Source organism: Podarcis filfolensis, assembly GCF_964270895.1.
Source record: "Podarcis filfolensis genome assembly, chromosome: 3".
Lineage (NCBI taxonomy): Eukaryota > Metazoa > Chordata > Lepidosauria > Squamata > Lacertidae > Podarcis > Podarcis filfolensis.
Genome location: NC_139606.1, coordinates 20,491,749 through 20,514,825, shown reverse-complemented (window position 1 = coordinate 20,514,825; position 23,077 = coordinate 20,491,749). Strand labels below are relative to the sequence as shown.

Sequence of the window (23,077 nt, the reverse complement as noted above, 5' to 3'; positions counted from 1 at the left end):
GGGACTGCTTTGGGTAATAATGCAAACATTTGTTTTTCTTTGTGTATACACACACTGTTGTGTTGGCAAAGCGCTTCCTTGGACCTGCCACTCCCTTTCTTTTTTTTATAAAAATAAAAGCCTAATTAACAGATTGCCATAACAGAAATTGGAGAGGAAAAGCTGCAATTTATTTTATACCTCAATTAGTGAGTTAACGGACAGGGGAGGGGGGGACACATACACATGTAGCCAAGCCTTATTACTTTTCTCTTTTGACTCATCTGAACTTTCCAACAATCAGAAACTTGTTCCAGCTCAGGATAACATCCCTTTCCACTCCGGGGGACTTGCCAGTCTCAGCCTTAATCCCCGACACCTGCCCTTAATCAGATGTAGGCAAACCTCCCTCTCCATGGCTTCATTGACTGCCAAAAGTCTATGCCCATCTCCTTCCCTTCGTACTAACACATTCTCTGGAGAACTCTCCGACAGATGATAAATCATTTAACTGTCCTCCTGGTCACTCTTGAAATGGAACTGAAACTAGCAGGGATTCCTCTCCACAACTTAAGAGTTCCCTCTCTTTCCCCCTGACAAAAACCCTGCACACCTCAACTTTCAGAAGTACCATATTTTTCGCTCTATAAGACGCACCAGACCACAAGTCGCACCTAGTTTTTGGAGGAAGAAAACAAGAAAAAAAATATTCTGAATCTCAGAAGCCAGAACAGCAAGAGGGATCGCTGCGCAGTGAAAGCAGCGATCCCTCTTGCTGTTCTGGCTTCTGTGATAGCTGCGCAGCCTGCATTCGCTCCATAAGATGCACCACATTTCCCCTTACTTTTTAGGAGGGAAAAAGTGAGTCTTATAGAGGGAAAAATAGGGTAATTCCCACAGAGTAAGGGCTTTTTTTCAGCTGGAACTCACCGGCACTCTTGGGTGGGTGCCATTGCCATTGTAAGACAAGGGAGGTGTTCATGGTGAGTTCCGGTACCTCTTTTTCTAGAAAAATAGCACTGCACAGAGTTAAATAGGACTTCCTCCCAGGTAAGTGGGTCTCACCTTGTAACCTCAGCGATTGGCTGTCTGTTACCTTCTCTGGTCAAATCAAGTGATGTTTCAGATCGAGGCTGTGTACACATCTGTGGTTTGGGAAGCTGTTGACATATGGTGTTAGCCTGCATCTATATTTCCTCTTATGACACATTGCTTTTTGATGCATCTCTCCCAAACCAGCTTCAATTCAATCTCGAAAAGAGTGAACTAGCTGCATTTTAAGCCAGTGAATGTGAAAAGAGTCAAACACAAGCAGAGCCCTGCCAGATCTCATGTGGCGTCCTGTTTCCCCAAGTGGCCAGTCAATCCCCAGAGTGGGAAATAATCCTTTTAGCAAGTGGTCTTCAGAGCTGCTCCCTCTGCTATCTGGTCTTCTGCTTCCTGTGGGAATGTTGTGGATAGTAGGAGAGGATATATTGATTAAATATTATCCTTCCTCACTCACGCTAGTGAGTCAGTAGCAGAGTACATTCCCCAGTATATAGCAGGAAGCTAGTTGGTAGATTAGTTTCAATCTCTTTACTTAAGCAATCCAGTCTGGCTTTGCCCAGATTGGGTTTCTTCCTGGTAAATTCCCCTTTTATCCCTCCTAAAAAGAATAAAGACGCAACAGTCTTCTTTAAAAGCAACAATAAGTTTACTCACATTCAGTTCACAGTAGGTTCCCTGAAAGCAGACTTTAGCTTATAGTTACAGAACAGAGTTTGAGTTCATCCCTATCTGGTGACATGCAGGGGGAGGATGCTCCAGATCAGGTGTGACAGGAAGTCCTCCTGGCTGAAGTAACACCCCCTCTGGGCAAACAGGAAGTGTTGTACTTGACTGCTTATGTTACATCCCACACTTCCCACAGCAGAAATTAGTCACTGCTTTGTTCACACATACATGCAATCCCTCCATACAGGCTTGCTGTATACTTGATGCCTGGCTATTGACTGTGTGGACTGACTTCAGGGAAGAGCCTTGCACAAGACATAGAAGGAACGATTGGTGCTGGTATTACATGGATCTGTGATGGCCTTTTATTAACACCAGGAAGTCATCTTTGGATGTTGCAACCTATAAACTTTAAAGATGTGAGCAGCCCCACAGATTTAGGCTGTCCCCAAACTACTGCGGTATGACTTACCAACTGGGGGGCCCTGGTGTTTTGCATCCTTCCTGTACTCTGTTTTCATTTTCCGTCCCCCCCCCCAATTCCTAATGAACAACACCCAGTTGCCAGTAATCACTCCTTCTTTCCTAAGTCAGAGATGGTGAACTGTTCACATTTTACAACATTAAATAAGATGGGAAGACAGCAACCCTGAGAAGGCATCCTTTTGAATCAAGTAGCGTAAACACAGATGATGGGTCAAATTTCATATATATATATATATAAACACATATACATACATACTATATATATATATTGGTTTGATTGAAAATGATATGCTAAAATATATATAGTTTTTTAGCATATCATTTTCAACCATTATTAAACATACTTTTATATCTTATACATTTTTTTTTACTTCCATCAATCACATCTGAAAATTTTCCAATCTTTTTGACTTAATATACATTTCTTACTTTCACTATTAAATTTAAACATCATGACCAATGTCTCTCTTCTTTTTCTCTTATTTGCAATATTTCATATATTCCGCCTTACAAAACGTCAAGTAGTCCTACTAGCGTAATTTGTTGATTACAGTTGCTCTTCAAATAAATTGTATATTTCTTCCAATCTTCCAGGCACATCCTGGCATGTACACAGAGAAGAGTGACCAAGATGATCAAGATTCTGGAAACCAAACCTTACGAGGAACAGCTGAGGGAGCTGGGTATGTTTAGACTGGTAAAGAGGAGTCTGAAAGAAGATATGATAGCCATCTTCAAATACCTCAAGGGTATCACATGTTTTCTCCCTGGAAGGGAGAACTCGAACCAATGGCTTCAGGTTACAAGAAAGGAGATTCTAGCTAAACATCAGAAAAAACCTTCAGCAGTGGAACAAACTCCAACTAGAGGTGATGGACTCACATTCCTTGGCGGGTTTAAGGCAGAGTTTGGATCGCCATCTATCTTGGATGTTTTAGTTGAGATTCCCTCATTGCAGGGGTTTCAACTAAATGACTCTTGGGGTCCTTTATAGTTCTACAATTCTACGACACCATGTTGTGTCCACTACAATAGCCGCATAGCCAACCAGGGCCGGCCCAAGACATTTTGGCACCTGAGGCAAACACTCAAAATGACACCCCCTTCTTGCCAGAGAAGAAGGGGTGAGTAAAGATCTACATCAGGAACGTGTGTGTGTGTGTGTGTGTGTGTGTGTGTGTGTGTAATAAAGATCTTCATCTCACCTCACCGATGAGGCTCTGGTTATAGGAGTAGTATAAAGGTAAAGGGACCCCTGACCATTAGGTCCAGTCGTGGCCGACTCTGGGGTTGCGGTGCTCATCTCGCTTTATTGACCGAGGGAGCTGGCGTACAGCTTCCGGGTCATGTGGCCAGCATGACTAAGCCACTTCTGGCGAACCAGAGCAGTGCATGGAAACGCCGTTTACCTTCCCGCTGGAGTGGTACCTATTTATCTACTTGTACTTTGACGTGCTTTCGAACTGCTAGGTTGGCAGGAGCAGGGACCGAACAATGGGAGCTCACCCCGTCCCGGGGATTCGAACCACCAACCTTCTGATCGGGAAGTCCTAGGCTCTGTGGTTTAACCCACAGCGCCACCCGCGTCCCTCAAGGAGCAGTATACTTATATACTATTCTTGAGCACAGGCTCTCTCAGTAGCCAACAAATTGTTAAAATAAAACTAGAATTCTACTGAAAGCATAGTTACAATGATAAGTAAGTAAGTAAGTAAGTAAGTAAATAAATAAATGCAAGTAACCCATGCACAATTTTCTTTCTCTGGGGTAAAAAAAATCCTATATCCTAACAGAGAAAACTTTATTGGGTTCTGTGACAGTGGTCACAAATCTCGGTCCCCCACTAAGCTGAGTCTGGGTGACGAAAGAAATCCTACTTGCCTATGAATAGTGTCTGCATAACTGAGTCTGTGGTAGAATTAACCAGTAAGACTTCCAGCAACCCTATGAGCTACATTATACCAGGGAAAGGGAACCTGTGGTTTTCTAGGTGTTTGGAAATGTCAGCTGGTGCAGAATTTGGCAGCCAGGATGCTCCCTGGGGCAAGGCGGTTTGAGCATATTACACCGATCCTGGCCTGACAGCACTGGCTGCCCATTAGTTTCTGGGCCCGATTCAAAGTGCTGGTTTTGACCTATAAAGACCGCAATACAACTCTGGGTATTAAATAATTAGTAAAATTAGAGAACGATATGAGACAACCTTCAAGGAGGGCTGGAAACTGTAGAGTACCTTAAAATGACTGTAGACACTAGCTGGTTTGGAGTAAGCTCAGCAGTAAAAGCTACTCAGAAAACCAGGTGGAGAAAAGGAAGGAATAGATTAATCATAATACGCAGCAGCAATAGACAAGAGAAGAAACCATGGAAGGGTAGAAGAAAAGTCGATCAGTAAGGGAAACTGCTTGATTAATTGTATTGTATTTTGGAAATTATATATATATATTTTTAAAAAAACAGGATGAAAAAATATATATTTATGCACAATCAGAGCTTTTCAGAATGCACATTACAGATGACCTACAGGTTTTCAGTCCTGTACATGTCTCCAGCCTCTAATAACTTCAGTTTGGCACTGAACTGGATAAGCTCCTTTGTATAAAACATGTACAACTGTTCCTATTATGAGAAGACAACTTACCAAACCTTTTCAAACATCAACACCCAGAACTGATAGCATCTGAATTTTAGACTCTTCCTGTAAGTTTGCTCAAGGAAAAGCCTTTCCCAAGTCATACACAGGAAAAGAGCTCCACCGGGTGGCTGATGGTGTCTATCTCATCCTTCAATACATGCTCCATAATAAAGAATAAACAAAAATTGTACAAGAAGGATCTGTGAAGCTAGAGATAGTAGGTCCATCTGGTCCACTGTGGGTACAGAACTGAAAAGTTCTTCTTATTTCTTCATTTGATTTCACTTTTAAATTGTGTACCGCCTTTCTATATTACTATGCACAAGGAAGTTTACAACATCAAAATATACAACAAAGAACACATACCTTACAATAATCTGATCCAATACAGAAAGTCATAATAGAGCACAACTTCAAAACGGAACAACTTTATAAAATAAAGTAATATTCAATAATCTATTAGAATCTAATAGTACACAATAAAATCAACTCTCAAAACATCAGCAAATAATAATTAAACAGAAATTAACTCTGAACAATTACAATAACTAGTTACTAAACCATGATCAATAAAAAGAACTGCAAGTCACGATGTAATAAAAATACCACAATACATACAAAGCCATCTAAAAGGATCAAACTGAGAAACAAAGATGCAGAACTTATAAAACTGTTTTTAAAAATATATATTGCTATTTCTTTGACTATGGCTGTTTGGACAAACTAGCATCCAATGTAACATAAGAAAAATGTTTATTTTCCAGTTATTCTGTTCTCAGATTGATGCCCTGACTTGCAGAAGCTATCCAGGATTTTAGGCAGAGAATCTTTCCCAGGTGCTACCTGGGACGTTCTGGATGCAAAGAAGATGCTCTACCACTGAGTTTTTAAAAATAAAAAATAAAAAAGACTTTATTAGATTTTTAACTTTCAGACAAATTGAACATTACAAAAACAGCTATCATTATACAACGTCTGGAGAAATAAACCTATTATCACAACAGTATAGCAAGATCATTAAGTTTCATGGTAGGCTTGCAGTTGTCTGTTTATATAATTAACCAAAGTCATTCTTCTATAAGTTTCCATGGGAGTCATACTGGCATAAAGTTATTTTCTTCTCAGGATGCCTTTTCAATAGAGCAGTGCCAAACATCTGCAGATTTGCCTGCTTCCATGCCATTCTTCGTAGCTTTTATTTTATCAGTTAGTGGTTTTTTTCCCCCATTAATGCAATGCTCCAAATTTCCTGCTGCCCCCATTTCTGAGAAATTTAGATGTGTGGCCTTCTGTTTCTTTGCAAACGTTAGTCATGCGGCCGTTAATAATTAGATCCCGAAACATGTTTTTGCAAGGTGAGTCATTGTAAATATTGAATAAAGCTATTTGGGGAAGCGGCTGCAGAGAACCACTTTGTTATTTTGTCAGACTTTTGCAGCGTTAATTCAAGTGAAACTGTGTTTTTCTTTTACAATCCCATTGTGCGAGACCTTGGAAACATTCGTGTGTCATCAGCAACCATTATGGAATTGTCATTACAGTCGTACCTTGGTTTTCGAACAGCCTAGTTCTCAAACATTTTGGCTCCCAAACGCCGCAAACCCAGAAGTGACTGTTCCGGTTGTGAACTATTTTTGGAAGCCAAACGTCTGACGGGGCTTCTGATTGGCTGCAGGAGCTTCCTGCAGCCAATCAGAAGCTGCGCTTTGGTTTGCAAATGTTTTGGAAGTTGAACAAAATTCTGGAATGGATTCCGTTTGACTTCCAAGGTACGACAGTAGTGGGAATGTTTGAAAAAGTTCCCGTTGCTGATTTCTTCTTCAACTTTCTATGCACTGAGATTGCTATCAAGGAAACCTTGCTTTTGCAAAGATCCAGACCTTTGGTCACTGCTTTCAGATTGCACTGGTGTAAGAGCTAGTTACACAAGCAATAAAGTTTTTTCCTGGACTCTATCACATAAGACAGCAGGTGGTAAGCACACCTTCCAACAATTCTCTGATGAAAATAGGGACGTCCTATTCAATAATAATAATAATAATAATAGCTTTTTTACTTAAACCCTGCCCATCTGACTGGGTTGCCCCAGCCACTCTGGATGCCTTCCAACATTTATAAAAACACAATAAAACATTAAACATAAAAAACCTTCCCCACACAAGGCTGCCTTCAGGTGTCTTGTAAAGGTGTATAGTTACTTATCTCCTTGGCTCAAAGGTTGCATAACTCCATATCCGCCAACATTTCTCTGATGAAAATTGGGACGTCCTAAGGAAAAGTGAAACATTCCATGATCAAATAAGAAACCAGGACAGTTTCTTTAAATCCAGGACTGTCCCTGGAAAATAGGGACACTTGGAGGGTCTGTGGTAGGTTGCCAAGAAAAGAAAAGAAAAGAAAAGAAAAGAAAAGAAAAGAAAAGAAAGAGAAAAAAATAAGTGGTGGTGGATGGATGAGAAATAAATTATTATTATTACACTGGTCAACAACAAATTTGTTGTCTGCGTTTTTTCAGTTTATTTAGCACGAATCTGATGTGCTGAATCCAAAAATCACATTGGTTTTGCTCAATCAGGTCAAGTTTTTGAGCTATGGCCACATGTCGTTTTTTTTACATTTTTGTTCACATGTACGCTTGTGTGGAGCATTTTAGAAGAAGTTGGTGGGGGTAAAATGCCATGTTGAATAATTGTTTTGATTGGAAATGATTATTTTAATGACAAGAAGTATTCAGGTCCGATAGTTCTGGGTGATTATGTCGAAAAGGGATCAGTTTGAAGTCATAAAACCTTGAAATCTTCCATAAATTGGTGCGGCAAAGCATAAAGTTGGGGGATCAAAACTAAGTTAATGGGGCAGCCGCCCCACAAAGTGTATAGGAAACTCCACCCGTGCATGCGCCAACTTATGACTAATTTGAAGGAAAAAAACCTCCTCTCTGACAGTGCTCGCATCAGCTTCTTCCGCAACAGGCATCAAGAGTACCTCCGTTTTTTCTAGGAAGAGAAGGACTTGGTGTACTGTGCAGATATTGCGCAGCTTCTGCTCAAGCTTGGAGTGCCACAGTACGAACCCAAAGATTGGAGACTGTTCATTGACAGCAGCAAGCGATCACTGAAATGTGTTCTGCTACACAACGGCAACCAGTTTGCCTCTATACCCCTGGCTCACTCGAGTACACTGAAGGAGAACTATGAAGCGGTGAAGTATGGGCTGGAGAAAATTGGTTATGATCAGCATAAGTGGTTTATTTGTGTTGACCTGAAGATGGTGAACTTTTTGCTGGGACAACAGTCTGCCTTCACCAAGTACCCATGTTTTCTGTGCATGTGGGATAGTAGGGACCGTGCTCAGCATTACACGAAGAAGGACTGGCCTGTGCGGGAGGAATTGGTGCCTTGCAAAAAAAGGAATGTCATCAACGACCCTCTGGTGGACAGAGACAGAATACTCTTCCCACCGCTGCACATCAAGCTCGGCTTAATCAAGCAGTTCACCAAGGCTCTGGACAAGGATGGTGACTGCTTCACTTACTTGTGCCAGGCTTTTCCAGGATTGACCATGGAGAAGTTGAAAGCTGGCATCTTTGACGGTCCTCAGATCCGTCAGCTCATCAGAGATCCAGAGTTCGGAAAGTCAGTGAATGAAGTGGAACTGGAAGCGTGGAAGGCATTTGTTCTGGTAGTGAAGAACTTTCTTGGCAACAATAAGGCCAGAAACTACACAGAACTTGTCAACAACATGCTGACTGCTTTCAGAAACCTGGGCTGCAACATGAGCGTCAAGATGCACTGCCTATTTTCACATATGGACCGGTTTCCTGAGAACCTGGGTTCAATGAGTGACGAGCAGGGGGAGAGATTCCATCAGGACATGAAAGAGATGGAGACCAGGTATCAGGGTAGCTGGTGATGTCATGATGGCTGACTACTGTTGGACTCTGAAGAGAGACCTCCCTGCCGCTGAGCATTCCAGGAGTTCCAAGAAGCAGAAGTTCAAGCCCTGAAGTTTGAAAAATGTTGAAGCAACATGCAATTTACGTGTACTTACCTTTATCAATACTCACCATTCAGTTTACAGTAAACCTGACCTGATGGAGAGAAACGGATGCCATTTCCTGATTCAGCAGTGCAAAAATACCCTAAATCAGTTGTAGAAATCTAGACAACATTCAAAAAGTAAAAATTTTTTGCCCAGTGTATTATTATTATTATTATTATTATTATTATTATTATTATTACTATTATTTACTTATACCCCGCCCATCAGACCACTCTGGACAGCTTCCAACAGGATATTAAAAACACAATAAAACATCAAACACTAATAACTTCCTTAAACAGGGTTGCCTTCAGATGTCTTCTAAAAGTTAGATAGTTGTTTATTTCTTTGACATCTGATGGGAGGGCGTTCCACAGAGCGGGCGCCACTACCAAGACGGCCCTCTGCCTGGTTCCCTGTAACCTCACTTCTCGCAGTGAGGGAACCGCCAGAAAGCCCTCGGCACTGGACCTCAGACTCCAATGCACTGAGAAAAATAATTTGACAGCGAGAAGGCTCAGTTAAACAGCTCCCTATTTCACCCCCCTTCTTGAGTGTTTTCCCCCTCTCTCATGGGATGTCCCTGAGCTTCTCCTTTCCAAATTAGTATAGTCCATTCTAAACTTCTCACCTGATCTTTGTTCAGTCAAGCCCTTAACACCTCCTTGTCAGGCTCCCCATTTTTCCTCTCACCCCCAAACACAGTCCTTCCCTCGCAAATATTGTGAGTCAGGAATCTTGTATTAATCTGCGGCAGGCAATGAAACGTGAGCTTTTTCTGCATCGCAGGTGCCCTGAAATGTGTTGGGTGATTTAGGCAGACCCCTGAAAGGCTGTCAGAAATGGGGCATCCCAAACTTGAGACGGGAGTTATGTCTCAAGCCAGGCAAGTGGCAGGTTTATTTTTCAAGGGGGATTGCTTAGGACTTTGCCTTGATTGGAACTGATGTGTCCTGCATGGCATAAAAGTGAAATGTTTAAGGATGGAGATGGAAGTACATCAGAGATAATGGAGAACACCAGCGGGGGCGAGTTCTCCCAGCTCTCTGCCATAAATACAGCCTACATTGAGAATGTGTGCATAGACTAAAAAAACACACAAAAAACAGACTTGCCAGACCATCAATAGCCTTACCACATTATAAAACAGCAGACTTTAAATCTTGCAATTCAACCAAACAAGGCCTGATGTAATAATAATAAAAAAGGCCCTCTACAGGTTCACATCTGGCTTTTGTAACTGTCATCCAGAGAGGTAGTTGATATCAATTCTCTCAGAAACAGCTTTCATGAGAGACACATCGGCCCCAAACACACTTATTTAGCAAAAGCTTGCTTGAAACAAATAGAATTTCAATGAGGTTTAATAGGATTTCAATTCAGTAGTGAGTTGTTGTTTATAATTTTCTGCATCTGCATAATTCTGCCCTGCCTTCCTAGATTATACATGACCAGAGATGTTAAGGTTTTTCTCAGAGCTATTATCCCCACTGGTATTATTTAGTTAGTTAGTTAGATTACTAGTTGTGCTCAACCAGGTTAAATGTATACCAGATCTGTCATAAGCATCATAATTTATTTATGCCCCACCCATCTGGCTGGGTTTCCCCACGCACTCTGGGCGGCTCCCAACTGAATATTAAAAACATGATACAGCATTAAACATTAAAAACTTCTCTAAACAGGGTTGCCTTCAGATGTCTCCTAAAAGTAAGATAGTTTTTTATTTCCTTGACATCTGGTGGGAGGCGTTCCACAGGGCAGGCGCCGCTACCGAGAAGGCCCTCTGCCTGGTTCCCTGTAACCTCACTTCTCGCGGTGAGGGAACCGCCAGAAGGCCCTCAGAGCTGGACCTCAGTGTCCGGGCTGAACGGTGGGGGTGGAGACACTCCTTCAGGTACACTGGGCTGAGGCTGTTTAGGGCTTTAAAGGTCAACACCAACACTTTGAATTGTGCTCGGAAATATACTGGGAGTCAATATAGGACTTTCAGGACCGGTGTTATATGGTCTCGGTGGCCACTCCCAGTTACCAGTCTAGCTGCCGCATTCTGGATTAATTGCAGTTTCCGAATCACCTTCAAAGGTAGCCCACACAGAGCACATTGCAGTAGTCCAAAAGGGAGATAGCCAGAGCATGCATCACTGCGACAAGACAGTCTGTGGGCAGGTAATGTCTCAACCTGCGTACCAGATGGAGCTGGTAGACAGCTGCCCTGGGCAGAAACTGACCTGCGCCTCCATGGACAGCTGTGAGTCCAAAATGACTCCTAGGCTGCACACCTGGTTCTTCAGGGGCAGTTACCCCTTTCAGGACCAGGGAGTCCTCCACACCCACCCGCCCCCTGTCCCCCAAGAACAGTATTTCTGTCTTGTCAGGATTCAAGATTTAAAGGAGAGGTAGAGCTGGGTATCATCCGCATACTGATGACCACCCAGCCCAAACCCCCTGATGATCTCTCCCAGCGGCTTCATATAGATGTTAAAAATCATGGGGGAGAGGATGGAACCCTGATGGATGCTTTGGTTGAGATTTCTGCATTGCAGGGGGATTACGCTAGAATCTAGATGATCCTCAGTGTCCCTTCCAACTTTATGGTTCCATGAACACCTAGAGGCCCACACAGTTCCCATCCCTAGTTTAGGGGGCACTGGTGTGCTACACTATGAAATGAAACCTTGCCAAGCATTCTGTTTCAATGCGTATTATTCCAGAAAATATGCTGCTGTTATCCAGAGGGAGCCGGGATATCAATGCATTTATTTTACTACATTATACCTAGACAGTGTACAAAGGAGATGCTCAAAGCAGCGGCATTCTCTCTCTCAGCTGCCTCCACTGAAGCCAGATCAGATGATTGCTTAGTCAGGGGAAGCCCCACTGACTTCGGTGGAACTTAGGCATGCAATCACAGTGTTAATCGCATAATGTTCCCAAACCAGAGGCAAGGCGTTTTGAGGCTGGCCTCTCTGAATTCTCTTGCTCCACCATGCCGTCCGCAAACAAGCCACTTCCTCCGGATCCTGGACCAACCCCAAATAATACACTCATCAGGATAAAGTGGCTTCCTTTATCCGAACGACGCTTCCAGATCCGCAGCAATACTAAGAAATGAAAGAGTGAAAAACCACGCGTGGGCGTAGCCAGGATTTTTGTTGTGGGGGGCGGGGGCGGGGCAGGACTTTTGTTAGGGGAGGCAGAACCGACATGATTGGTCAGTTAGTTAAGTATTTCTAATGTTTTACTTGACGGGGGGGGGGGGGGGCGGGCAACTGCCTCCGCCCATGATACCATGGCTTTCAAGGAAGAGGCACAACTACGATATTGCAAAGGGTTTGGTGAACCTTACCCCAGAATCACAACGTAAAGCAAGGTCGTCGTGGCATAATAGTAAATAGCTCCGTGCAAATTGCTCTCTGTGGACGCGTTTTGGTTTTTTCCAATGCAGGTTTAAACGTTTTATTGGGACAAGGGGGTTAACTTTCATTTCCTTCTGCAACACAGTATACGAATCGCGATACTGGGGGATTGGACTAGATTACCCTCCAATTTAGGTTCCCTTCCAACTCTACCATTCTATACTGTTAACAACTGTATAAAAATCCTTGAGGAGGAGGAGGTGGGGAAAAGGAGAATTTAAAAACACTTGTTCAGAAATCCTTCACCGCTAGGAGTAGTCGTGGCCGAGTGGTTAAGGCGATGGACTAGAAATCCATTGGGGTCTCCCCGCGCAGGTTCGAATCCTGCCGACTACGGCGCGGATTTCTTTTTCAAAGGGCCAAACTTTTAATTGAAGCGCCTCGATCCCAGCAGGGCGGGGGTTTCCCGGAAGAACCAGGATGGGGCCGCCAGAGGCAGCGTAAGCCCAGCTCTTGGGAAGGGAAACTCGTGACACGCCGATCTCCTCCTCCTCCTCCTGTTCTCCAGCCTTGCAACAGCAGCGGCACTTTCGCTGCGCGCAACTCCCAGCAAAGTCTGCGCTGCGCCGGTGGAGCTTTGGCGACGCCATGCAGCCCAGCTCGGGGCCTGCCGTGCTGGTCACCACCAGGTAAGGCGGCTTGCAGTGCAGGGGCCTCGCTTTGCTCTGCCTGCCTGCCTCTTGCCGCTTCCCAAAGCCAGGAGGACGCGGGGCGTGGAGAGTTCAGGGGAGCCTTCCTGGCCCAGCAATCCCCGGGATCCAGATGTGCGCCTTGGGCCCGGCGCAGCAGCTGGCATGGACTGCCTTTCCGCCTCCTGCCGAGCAGGACGAGCCTCTCTGCCTGCGCCTCCTGCCTCTCCAGTAGCGCTTCCTCCATTCTCCCCCGCGGCTCCCCTATTCCCAAAGGGTAGCTGGTGCGTCAGGGCGCACGGGGATCTTTGCGCACCCGTCCGCCTGCTTCGGTTACAAGCAAGTCCAGAGCGTGTGGAACTGGCAGCCAGCTCCCTCCATCTTAGCCTTGGGTGGCTGGGGGGTTAATTTATTGTTCGGTGCATTGGTACCACCCCGCCTTTTTCTCCAAGGAGCTGGAAGGGGCGTGCATTTTATTGTTATTATTTATTACATTTTTATACCGCCCTTCATCCAGGGATCACAGGGCAGTTTGCAATGGAAAAGCACAGAATGCATTACATAGTAACAAAACAAAATCAGTACCCCCCCTACTATGGTTCTCCCCCTCATTTAATTCATTCTTTTCCCCGTTTATTCAAATGTTACAATACAGCTTTCTCCACTGCCATAATATCTCAGAATGTCCATTCCAATCCTCAGTCCCACATCACTGTCATGTTGGCTCCCCAAATACCCTCAATAGGAACCCAACTACCAATCTGGTTGATTAGTCTTTGATGTTATGTGAGGCATTCTGATAGAGCAATGCTCCATATGTTATTAACCCAAGCCTCTATTGGTATAATAGAGGTTTCCTTTCATCATTGACAATAATTAGTCTACTGGTTGAACAGGAAGGAAATTAATTCTTTAGATTTAAAGGTAGAATTTGGGGTCAAATCTAGTGATAATAAGGCAAGTGCCAAATTAAGAGGGATTGATTGCTGGAGGTCAGATAAAAACATTTTCCCAAAATGGACCATGGTATACTCCTACCAAACATGAACATAGGACCCTTGACCTCTACAGCCCTTCCAACATAATGGTGAGCTTGAAGAATTTATCTTTGCAATGCCACCAAAATTTTAAGGGAAATTTCCTGAAGGTGAGCCGAAATTGTTTTTAAAAATGGATTACGCAATATAGATTCCCATGCTTTCTCACTTACTGAAATTTCTATGTCAGTTTCCCATCTCATTCAAATAACTTTTGTGTTGCCCGCAAAGTTGTCTAATATCATACCATATATCACTGAAACTGCCCCTTTCAGAAACAATAGAATACTGAAGTTTATATAAATATGCAGGGATTTCTGCTATGCAAAATGAACAATGGAAAGAGAAGAAGGGGAGTCACTGATATTTTAAGGTTGGCTAAATGAATATTCTGATATTTAAAGAAACGGCCTCTTTCATATCATGGCTAGGACTGTTACATAGCGATTCAAATTCTATTTTTTTCAGTTATATGTTATTGTTTTGATATTTTCAACATATACAATCAAAACACAATCAACTATTGTCTCCTATTTTTGTCGACTTCCCACCCCGTTTTCAAAGGAGTTCTTATTTCTCCCCTTCTGCTACACCCTGTCCTCTATCTATTAAATCATAACCACATTATTATAATCTAATTACTTCTGTTGCTCTTAGCTCAAATCCTGCTCTCGAGTTCATCATACTATTTCTTTAAGTAGTCCGAAAAAGGCATCCTTTCTCCCATAAAACACTTGTCATTAGATTCTCTTAATTTTGCTGTTCATTTTGCCAGTTCTGCACCACCTTCTATCTTACTTATCCATTCTTCTTCGGTGGGATCCTCCTCATTTAATTCTCACAACAACCCTGTGAGGTAGGTTAGGCAGTGAGGCAGCAGCTGGCCCAAGGTCACTTGGTGAGTTTCATGGCTGAATGGAGATTTGTAGAATTGTAGCGAAGGGGACCCTGAGGGTCATCTAGTCCAACCCCCTGTAATGCAGGAGTCGCAACACTGAGTCCCCTATCCAAACTGACCAGATCTGAACCTTTTGCCCAACTCTGGATCAAAAACTGATGTCAGCGTTGGGAGTCTGTTTGCACTGAAATGTGGCATTGAACTCTGATTGAACTCTGTCTGTGTTTTCATTTGCAGACCTCTTCAAAACACCCACACAGGGATCGATCTGTCCGTTCCAGAGTACCAGGAAATCCGGGGGAAGATGATGTCAGGCCATGTGGAATATAATATTGTCGCCGTGACGCAGCTGCCTGCTTTCAAATCAGCAAAGCACAAGCCAGAAGATATAATTCAGTTTATGGTAATCCACTATGAAACAGTTGTTGTTGCTGTTGAACTGTTGTTATGTAACAGAGAGAGCGCATATGGATACATGAGCGACACTGTGAATCTGGGATGTTCATGACTAGAGATGCGGGTGTAGGAATGCGGGTGGCACTGTGGTCTAAACCACTGAGCCTCTTCGGTGTGCTGTTCAGAAGGTCAGCGGTTCAAATCCCCGCGATGGAGTGAGCTCCTGTTGCTCTGTCTCAGCTCCTGCCAACCTAGCAATTTGAAAGCACACCAGTGCAAGTAGATAAATAGGTCCCACTGCGGTGGGAAGGTAAATGGCATTTCTGTGTGCTCTGGTTTCCGTCATGGTGTTCCATTGTGCCAGAAGCAGTTTAGTCATGCTGGCCACATGACTCAGAAAGCTGTCTGTGGACAAAATGCCAACTCTCTCAGCCTGAAAAGATGAGATGAGCGCTGCAACCCCATAGTCACCTTTGACTGGACTTAACGGTTCAGGGGTCCTTTACATTTTACCATCATGGCTAGAGCCTCATTGGTAGTTTGGGGCCCCTTTCTGAACAATGTGGGGAGGAAGGGACCCTGGACTTTAAAGGACCTTTGTCTGGTAATTTCTCCTAGGATTTAAGGCAGTGATGGCCAAACTTGGCCCTGCAGCTGTTTTGGGACTACAACTCCCATCATCCCTAGCTAACAGGACCAGTGGTGAGGGATGATGGGAATTGTAGTCCCAAAACAGCTGGAGGGCCAAGTTTGGCCACCACTGATTTAAGGCATTATGTTTCTACAGTGGTATCTCTAGTTGCAGACACAATCCATTCCAGGGTGCCGTTCGCACCCCAAAAAGTCCACAACTAGAGCAGTGCTTCTGCACAAGTGCGGAGTGCGATAGAGCGCTTCTGCGCATGCACAAAGTGTGTAGAACGCTTCTGCACATGTGTGCGGGGCGAAACCCAGAAGTGTGGTTTGCTGCGTTCACAACCCAAAAAGCCGCAACGTGAGGTAAATGCAACAAGAGGTATGACTGTATTTTGAAGGAAAACATGACAGATTGTATCCCCTTTTGCTACAAAAATTGGTTCTATTAAAAAAAAAAAGAGTTGCCTTAAGTATTCAGTGGAACAATGTAGCAGCTACTTATGTTGTACGCACTCCCTGCAAACAAATACTCATATTGGGAAATATCCGAAGCAGATTGCTTTAAGAAAACGGCCATTTGTGCAGGTTTCTTGTTTCATAGGGGTAGATCTATATCTTGCACCAGTAGACTTTGGATGCGAAGAAAGCATTTGATTTTAGAAGACAAATTAAGATGTTTGCCTGTAGCACTGAGGAAACAAAAAGCTTCTTGGCAGTTTATGTTAATGGATAGTTGTAAGCTGGTTCCTACATGCCCATCCTTTGATAACTGTATTGTCAAACAATGATTTGCATGTGTGAATGGGCGATAATGCTTTGTATGTAATTGAATTACCTCCCCCTACCCCCCAATTTATATTCACCTGTATAATTGTTCTCAGTGGAGCCAGTTCACACATCCAGTCATTGAGTGTAGTAGAGATTTCTCAGCCGAATGTGTGAAATGGCACCACCACTCATTCTGTGGCAAGTGTAGACCAGACCAGACCTGAGATCTATCAGTCTAAGGCAAAAGTACAGGACACAACTAGGGCTGCTGTGACTTCTAAGCAGGTGTAGGTCTTCTTGGCACTGAGCCTAGTACAGTGGTACCTTGGGTTACATATGCTTCAGGTTACATATGCTTCAGGTTACAGACTCCACTAACCCAGAAATAGTACCTTGGGTTAAGAACTTTGCTTCAGGATGAGAACAGAAATCGTGCTCCGGCGGCACAGCAGCAGCAGGAGGCCCCATTAGCTAAAGTGGTGCTTCAGATTAAGAACAGTTTCAGGTTAAGAACGGGCCTCTGGAACTTAACCCGAGGTACCACTGTAATTGTTCTCAGTGGAGCCAGTTCACACATCCAGTCATTGAGTGTAGTAGAGATTTCTCAGCCGAATGTGTGAAATGGCACCACTCAACCAGCGTTTTCCATGGAGGTAATGTGAGAAGGAGGATTTTGTCATGACTCATTCACACATATGCAAGCCATCACTTGATGCCATCAAGTGAGGAAAATGCTTGTGAACCATTCCTTTGCCTCTAATGGAGGGATGGGCAATTTTTCAACCTCCAGATACTGTCAGTCTCCAGCTTTCATCAGTCCCAGCCAATATGCCCAGTCACCAGAGAAAATGGGAAGTGGAGTCTTGCAACATTCCTATCTGCTGCAATGAACAGTGCTTAAGTTTTCTTCAGCTTCAGTTTTTTTGCAGGGCATGGCGAACCTGTGGTCTAAGTTCCATCATCCCTAGCCAGCATTGTAAAGCATGATGGGAGGTGTAGTCCTATTGACACCCAGTGCTGGATTAAACGCTGTGGAGGCCCCTAGGCAGTCAAAATCTGGCCTTGCAAATTATCTCCTAATACTTGATTGTAGTCAATATTATTTTGATCCCTTGTTGCAGGGCCCCTAAAAGGTGTGGGGCCCATAGGGGCCCTGCAACCTCTGCCTATTTGGTAATCTGGCACTGATGACACCACATGTCCCCTATACTTGCACAAAGCCATGCGACATTAAAGCGACTTGGTTCCTTGGTTCCTTGTTAGACACCTCGGCTGCTCTGATTTCCATCCCTTTCTCAGGAGATAATTAATTTAAACATTCCAGTCCCCCACTGGAATGGCATTTTCATCCTGCGAAATATTTTTGGGTCACTGTGACATGGTCAAATACCTTAAATAGTTTAGCCAGTGTAGCTAATCTTAATTCCTGAGCTTGTTGCAGGCAGTTGAAAGGGAAAGAAGGTATTCTTTCCCCACATGAGTGAGAGATGTCACATTCTGTTGCGTCGGTGTTTCCAACCAAAGTAGTTGTGGCATGAAAACCTACTCAGTTTCACCATGACCTGTTACATTATCCAGAGCTATTTAAAGCTTATCTGAGCGGCTTCATCTTGCCAGCCACCAACCTCTGAAGTCTTGTGTATGTTTGTAATTATATACAGCAACACACTTAGTAAGATTCCTTCTATTATTATTATTTTTTTGATTTTAAGCCTAAGCAATAAGTAAAAGCTGGAATATGACCATAACGAACCTGAGATCTCCTAGGCACTAGGGTAGGGCTCAGGGGTAGGGCTCGTGTTTGGCATGCAGAAGGTTCTAAGTTCAGTCCCTGGCATCTCCAGGTAGAGAGAGCCTTGTCTCAAATGCTAGGGAGGTCCTAACTGGCATTGTAACCAGTGCTGACCTAGAGGGAGCAATGACCTGACTCAGTAGAAGTCCTATGGGAGAGATTAAGGTAAAGGTAAAGGGACCCCTGACCATTAAGTCCAGTCGTGGCCGACTCTGGGGTTGCGGTGATCATCTCGCTTTATTGGCCGAGGGAGCCGGCGTACAGCTTCCGGGTCATGTGGCCAGCATGACTAAACCGCTTCTGGCAAACCAGAGAAGCACACAGAAACGCTGTTTACCTTCCCGCCAGAGCGGTACCTATTTATCTACTTGCACTTTGACGTGCTTTCGAACTGCTAGGTTGGCAGGAGCAGGGACCGAGCAACGGGAACTCACCCCGTCGTGGTGATTCGAACCGCTGACCTTCTGATCGGCAAGTCCTAGGCTCTGTGGTTTAACCCACAGCGCCACCCGTGTCCCTTATGGGAGAGATTAGCAGCGTTGAAAATTTGCCAGGTGCCAGGTGCATTTGGTGCCTGGCTATCGGCCACTTGCAACCAAGTGACGATGCCCGGGTGCCAGGATGGCGCCTGACGTCTCCTCCATCTGGAGGTGCATTCCTGGGGATCCTAGGATCTAGCCTGTTTTCACACACCGACAACACATCCTTTAGAATTCTCTCCGTGAGAATTTATCTGCACAATCAGAATAAAATTCAGGAACATGAAAGCCGTCTTTGAGCCATCTGGCCCCCAAATGGCAACTAGACGTTCTGTTTTGGCGGTTTTAGGAGCCATTTGGCACCTAGTTAATATATCTGAGTTTCTAACACTGGATCAGGAGATGTCAATAATAAAACACGAGTGAAGTCTGAAAAGAAATAATAAAGCAAAAGTGAAGTCTTTCAGAGGGCAAGAGGGATTTTTCTCCTTCTATTCTACCTCCTCCCCAGCATGTTCCCTCGCTTTCTCTCGAAGTTACACATGCAGGCAAGTGTGTCCTTTCTATCTCAGCGGCTTGTTCTTCCTCGTAGTCTCATTTAATCCCACCACCCTTCTTTTCATTTCTCTATTTCTTCTCCTTTGCCAGCGTCACTGGGAACATGAACAGGGTGAGTTTTCAATAGCATTTATGCCAGGGCTATGTCTTTAGCCAGTGTTCACCCATTCTTTCAGTATGGGTTTGCTTCATGTATTTGCTGGTGGGCTTATCAGATAGTTGGGCTTTCTGAGATATTTTTGTGTGCAAGAAATAAAAATCCACACAGTTATATGCTGTAGTAAATCTGAGACCAGAATCCAGTGCATACTTTCCGGAGAGTAAGGTCCATTAAACGCAGTGGGCTTTACTTTCTGAGTGTGGCGCTGATAACGCCACGGTTGCAGGTTAGATTCCTGTATGAGACACCTGCATATTTCTGCATTGCAGGGGGTTGAACTGGATGACCCTCAGGATCCCTTCCAATTCTACATATCTATGATTCTTTGAGTAAACATTTATAAGGTTGCCCTGAACCCTCATCACTTGCAGAAGCTGCAGGTCCCCCCCCTCCCCAAATTATGCTTGGAAATTCCTTACTCTTTTCCTTGCTGTATTGAATTTGATCCTTTCTTTTCCTTCTCTTCTTTCTTTCTCTCTTTTTCTCCTAACACATTTAGGTGGCATTTTTATCTCTGATTCTGATACCACTGTAAAAAGCATACAAAGCCAACAGCCTAGACCAGGGGTCAGCAACCTAAGGCCCATGGGCTGGAAGCAGCCCTCGGAGGTCGTTTGACTGGCCCGCAAGCTGCCCCTGGTGCAGCGCAGCACAGAGACTCACTTCCGCAGGTCTGAAAATCGTGTCTGCGCAGACGCTAAAAATCGTGGGTGCGCACGCAATCCGGCCCACAGAGGGATCTCTGTGGGACCGATCCAGCCCAGGCAAGATAAACCTTGCTGACCCCTGGCCTGGACTCTCATACATGTCTTCACAGAAGTAAGCTCTCTTGAGTTCAGTGGAGCTTACACCCAAGCAAGTTGTCTTCTTTTGCGATCACTCGTAGCCAAGTAAGATTGTCTTCCATGAACGCTGTTTTAACAGGGAGTCTGTAGGTGACTGTGGAGGCCAATTCTGGATCCACACGTCCTTCCATAGTGGGGACATTGGTTTCCGGGCGGGAGTTGATCATGGTGAAGGTTTGCCAAGTGTGCCTTCCTCTTCACGCGTTTCTCCCTTTCATCCTGAGTTCGAGTGTCTTCAAAGTTCATGACACCTTTGGTAAAGGCTGTTCTCCAATTGGAGCACTTGCAGACCAGTGTTTCCCAGTTGTCAGTGTTTATGCTACTTTTTTTTAGATTTGCCTTGAGAGAGTCTTTAAACCTCTTTCGTTGACCACCAGCAAGTGAGTATAGGATTGAAAGCTAACATCCAGGGGCATTACAGCTCAGTCCATCAAGTATGAGACTCTTAATCTCTGGGTCATGGGTTTGAACCCCACGTCGGGCAAAAGATTCCCTCCTTGCAGGGGGTTGGACTAGATGATTCTCGTGGTCCCTTACAATTCTACAATTCTATGATACTATCATTTTAGGTACTTTAAAAGACTTTGGACACATGGATAAATTTGCCTCTGGCCAGATCAGCATGGAGGGTGCCAGAATCTACTGCCATGTCACTAGCCACCCCTAGGAAAAAAATGCAGTTAAAAAGGGGTGAGAAGGGGCTGGACCAAAAGATATGGGCCTCAGACTCCCTAGGCCACCCTGCCTTGTGCAGAAGTGAGACCATTAGCTCTCGGTGCTTTCAGACCAGGAGACACCCACTTTGCTGCCTAAGTTGCTAAACTTAATGCAAACTTTCTCCCAGCTATTATTCTTCCTATGTTGTACTTTAGGGTTGGGGACATATTTATAACACCCTTGATGCAGTGACAAGCTCTACTGTGACGTATCTTGCTGGATCGACCATTAATAGGGAGCACGCGCTGTTCTCTGTGTGTACAGGTTTATTTTTAAGGATGTCATTTCTATAGCAAAATTAAGAAATCTAGAAGAGCCTGAATCTTTTGAGCGGTATATGATGGGTGGTTCCAGTAGAGGGCACTCAAACACCATTCAAGAGCATACTTACCTAGGCCTGGAGGTGACCAGAAAGACAGAGTTCATTCTGGTGATGTTAAGAACAGGGAATGCACTGAGTGCTTGTGCTTGGAATCTTAGAATCACTGAATGGTAAAGTTGGAAGGGATCCCAGGGGTCTTCTAGTCCAGCCCCCCTGCAGTGCAGTAATCTTTTGCCTAGTGCGAGACTCAAACTCATAACCCTGAGATTAAGAGTCTCATGCTCTACTGATTGAGATATCCTAGCTTGTTCTTATTTGAAATCAATGGATCTTCTACACCAGTCAATCTGTTTATTATCCAATGTGATGGTGAAGGAGTTCTGTCCTGTGAATTTATAAGAAGAGGAGCTTCCAGTGTGGCTGTTTATTGAGAATTCAAGCTGACATGTTTGCATAAAGCTTTCACGGAGGTTATTCAACACCACCAGTTTATTAAACATTCATCCTGATACATTATCATGGACGTTATATGAAATTGCCAGGTTCTGGTGATTACCTCACACTTTTCCAGTGCAATTTTCTATCATTTTTGTTATCCGAGTTTTTTCCAGTAAGAAAAATCATGCAATGATTGTACTAGGAAGTGCAAGGTAGCAGTCAAAATTTGTGTGAATAAACAGCTCATCTGGATCTGCCCTTTAAGGCATATTTGGAAACTAAAAGTTGGTGGTGGTTTGAACCAGATTTGCTCCTAATCGTTTGGTGGTGAGCTTAGGCTACATCAGGGGTCAGCAAACTTTTTCAGCAGGGTGCCAGTCCACTGTTCCTCAGACCTTGTGGGGGGCCAGACTATATTTTTTTGGGGGGGAGGGAATGAACGAATTCCTATGCCCCACAAATAACCCAAAAATGCATTTTAAGTAAAAGGACACATTCTACTCATGTAAAAACACACTGATTCTTGGACCATCCACGGGCCGGATTTAGAAGGCGATTGGGCCGAATCTGGCCCCCGGGCCTTAGGTTGCCTACCCATGGGCTACATCCTAGGATACAAGATGAGATTTATGGATCTGTGTTCCCATTCAGTTTTTGTTTGTTTCAGTGCTACTATGGTTTTCTTCTCGGTCTTTAAAATTATAGAGTTGGAAGGAGCTTTGAATCTGCAATATAGCATTCCTGACAGTTGGCCACCCATGCTCTGAATAAGTATCACTCATTTATCACTTATGAAGTATCTTGCTCGGAATATTGCTGATTAGTTCTGTCAGCCAAGAAATGGCCCTGTCCTTAAATCAGCGTGTGAACAGATTGTCAAAGTGGTCAACGCAAATCCACAGAAGCTTTTTGCTCCTTGTACAGATAATCCCTTGTGAGCATTTCTGGGGCCACAAACAAAGGCACTTCTGTAAACAAGGCAGAAACTGTGTCCAGAAGGACCCATATAGCAGAAGAATGGGCTCTTCAGGGCAACCGTTGCTTTCCTAAGCTCATAAAATTTGCAAGCATTCATTTCATTTCTTTTTTTCGATTTTCGTTTATTTATTTATGCTTTTCAAGTTTG

At 44.0% G+C, this 23,077-nt stretch overlaps 1 protein-coding gene across 2 annotated transcripts in view; it reads left to right on the top strand.

The window, feature by feature from the left end:
- Nucleotides 1-12,678: 12,678 nt before the first annotated feature.
- HS1BP3 (HCLS1 binding protein 3) overlaps nt 12,679-23,077 on the top strand; it is a 33,139-nt gene continuing 22,740 nt past the window's right edge. Inside the window, exons 1-2 of one of the 2 annotated variants that reach the window (XM_083607372.1) lie at nt 12,679-12,905; nt 15,078-15,243. In XM_083607372.1, the coding sequence (XP_083463498.1) occupies nt 12,865-12,905; nt 15,078-15,243 (207 nt within the window). In that variant the 5' untranslated portion in view covers nt 12,679-12,864. The remainder of the gene's footprint in view (nt 12,906-15,077; nt 15,244-23,077) is intronic. The other variant, XR_014546483.1, reaches the window with a different exon arrangement.